We start from the raw sequence: 1,370 nt of genomic DNA, 5'->3' as shown, positions 1-1,370 counted from the left end.
CACGCGGCATGTCTGTGGGGCGGCTAGCGGTGTTTCTGCTGCACTGCTCTCCCTGCCCTCCTTCTCTGCACATTTTGCTGCCGCGGAGTCCTTGATGTTGGTATCGTTTCGTGCCTGCAGTCCCAGGAGCCACGAATCGGGTCGCTGGCGGCGGCGGCTGGCGGCGCCAGACGACCACCTCTGGGCGGCGCTCGCCTTGAGCCGGGCAGACGAGCGGCGGCATGAGCAACGACAGCGATCCCAGCGCGGGGGAGCAGATATGGTCGTGCACCACGGGCTCCGGCGGCGTGGTTGACTCCAACAGCAACTGCTACAACACCACCATCGATGCCTCCCAGATCGTGTTTGGCCTTGCCATCAACTCAGCCATCGGCATCCTCTGCTACATCGGCTTTGTGCTGTGGCGCGGAGAGTGCGTGAGGCCGGCAGCAGCGGCAGCGGCAGCAGCAGCAGCTCCTCCGAGGGGCGGTTAGCAGAACTGGCTGCAGCGCTGCTTCACTTGGCTGTAGCGACGGGCCGAGCCTAGGCACAGCAACCAGCACCTTGGCCTGGGATAGTGTTCTGCTCGCTGAGTCGCGTGCTTCCCTTGCCTGAGCCATCTGCTTCTCCAACCCTCCGGCCGTCTGTGCAGGTTCAGAGTCTACTTCAACCGCTTGGTTAGCACGGCGGTGCCCGAGGCGCAGCGCCCGCCCCCGCTGAAGCTGGGCGGGCACCACCACCTCTGGAGCTGGCTCATCCCTGTGTTCAAGCTGTCGGATGGGGCACTGCTGGAATCCGCGGGCCTGGACGCCCTGGTGGGTTGGCAGGCGAATGGCCGGGCTGACGGCAGAATGGCCAGCTGTGGGGCGGCGGGCAGGGCGCTGCCATGCATCAACTTGTGCCTCGAGGCATGAGATGGCTGCCACACGCTGCTCCCTCTTACGCCGGCTGCACCGCAGGTTGCGCAGCGCATCCTGGGCTTTGGCTGCCTGGCACTGCTGCCGCTCACCATCCTGGGTGTGGGAGTGTGAGTGCCCGTCGCCTGCGGATGCCCCGTATGGTGTGCCTAGTCTGCAGCTCGGGGGATCGCTTGCCGAGCATCCCAGCGGCATCATGGCCCGCCGTCCTTTGCCTCTCACGAAGCGCCTCCTCCCTCCCGATGCTGCCGCCCTTTGCAGCCTGATCCCCGTCAACTACACCAGCTACGTGCCCGCCACCCAGACCAGCTCCTTCACCGACGGCAACACCACCACCAACTCAACCACCTCTATCAATGATGATTTCCTGAGGATGACGATGAGCGCTGTGCCCTTCGGCTCCCACGTCCTGCTGTGAGTGGCTGCCCACCCCCAGCTGGCTTCCTGCCTGAATGGCATGCGGGCGGTACCAAC

The 1,370-nt window shown here is 65.3% G+C and overlaps 1 protein-coding gene across 1 annotated transcript; it reads left to right on the top strand.

The window, feature by feature from the left end:
• Positions 1-221: 221 nt before the first annotated feature.
• Positions 222-1,314, top strand: CHLNCDRAFT_145371 (hypothetical protein; the record flags this gene model as incomplete). The annotated part of the gene is made up of 4 exons (XM_005848034.1): positions 222-412; positions 632-794; positions 939-1,006; positions 1,158-1,314. The coding sequence occupies 4 exons, from the start codon at positions 222-224 to the stop codon at positions 1,312-1,314; spliced, it is 579 nt and encodes a 192-aa protein (XP_005848096.1).
• Positions 1,315-1,370: the final 56 nt, after the last annotated feature.

Source organism: Chlorella variabilis, assembly GCF_000147415.1.
Source record: "Chlorella variabilis unplaced genomic scaffold CHLNCscaffold_9, whole genome shotgun sequence".
NCBI lineage: Eukaryota > Viridiplantae > Chlorophyta > Trebouxiophyceae > Chlorellales > Chlorellaceae > Chlorella > Chlorella variabilis.
This window is presented reverse-complemented; position numbering and strand designations above follow the sequence as displayed.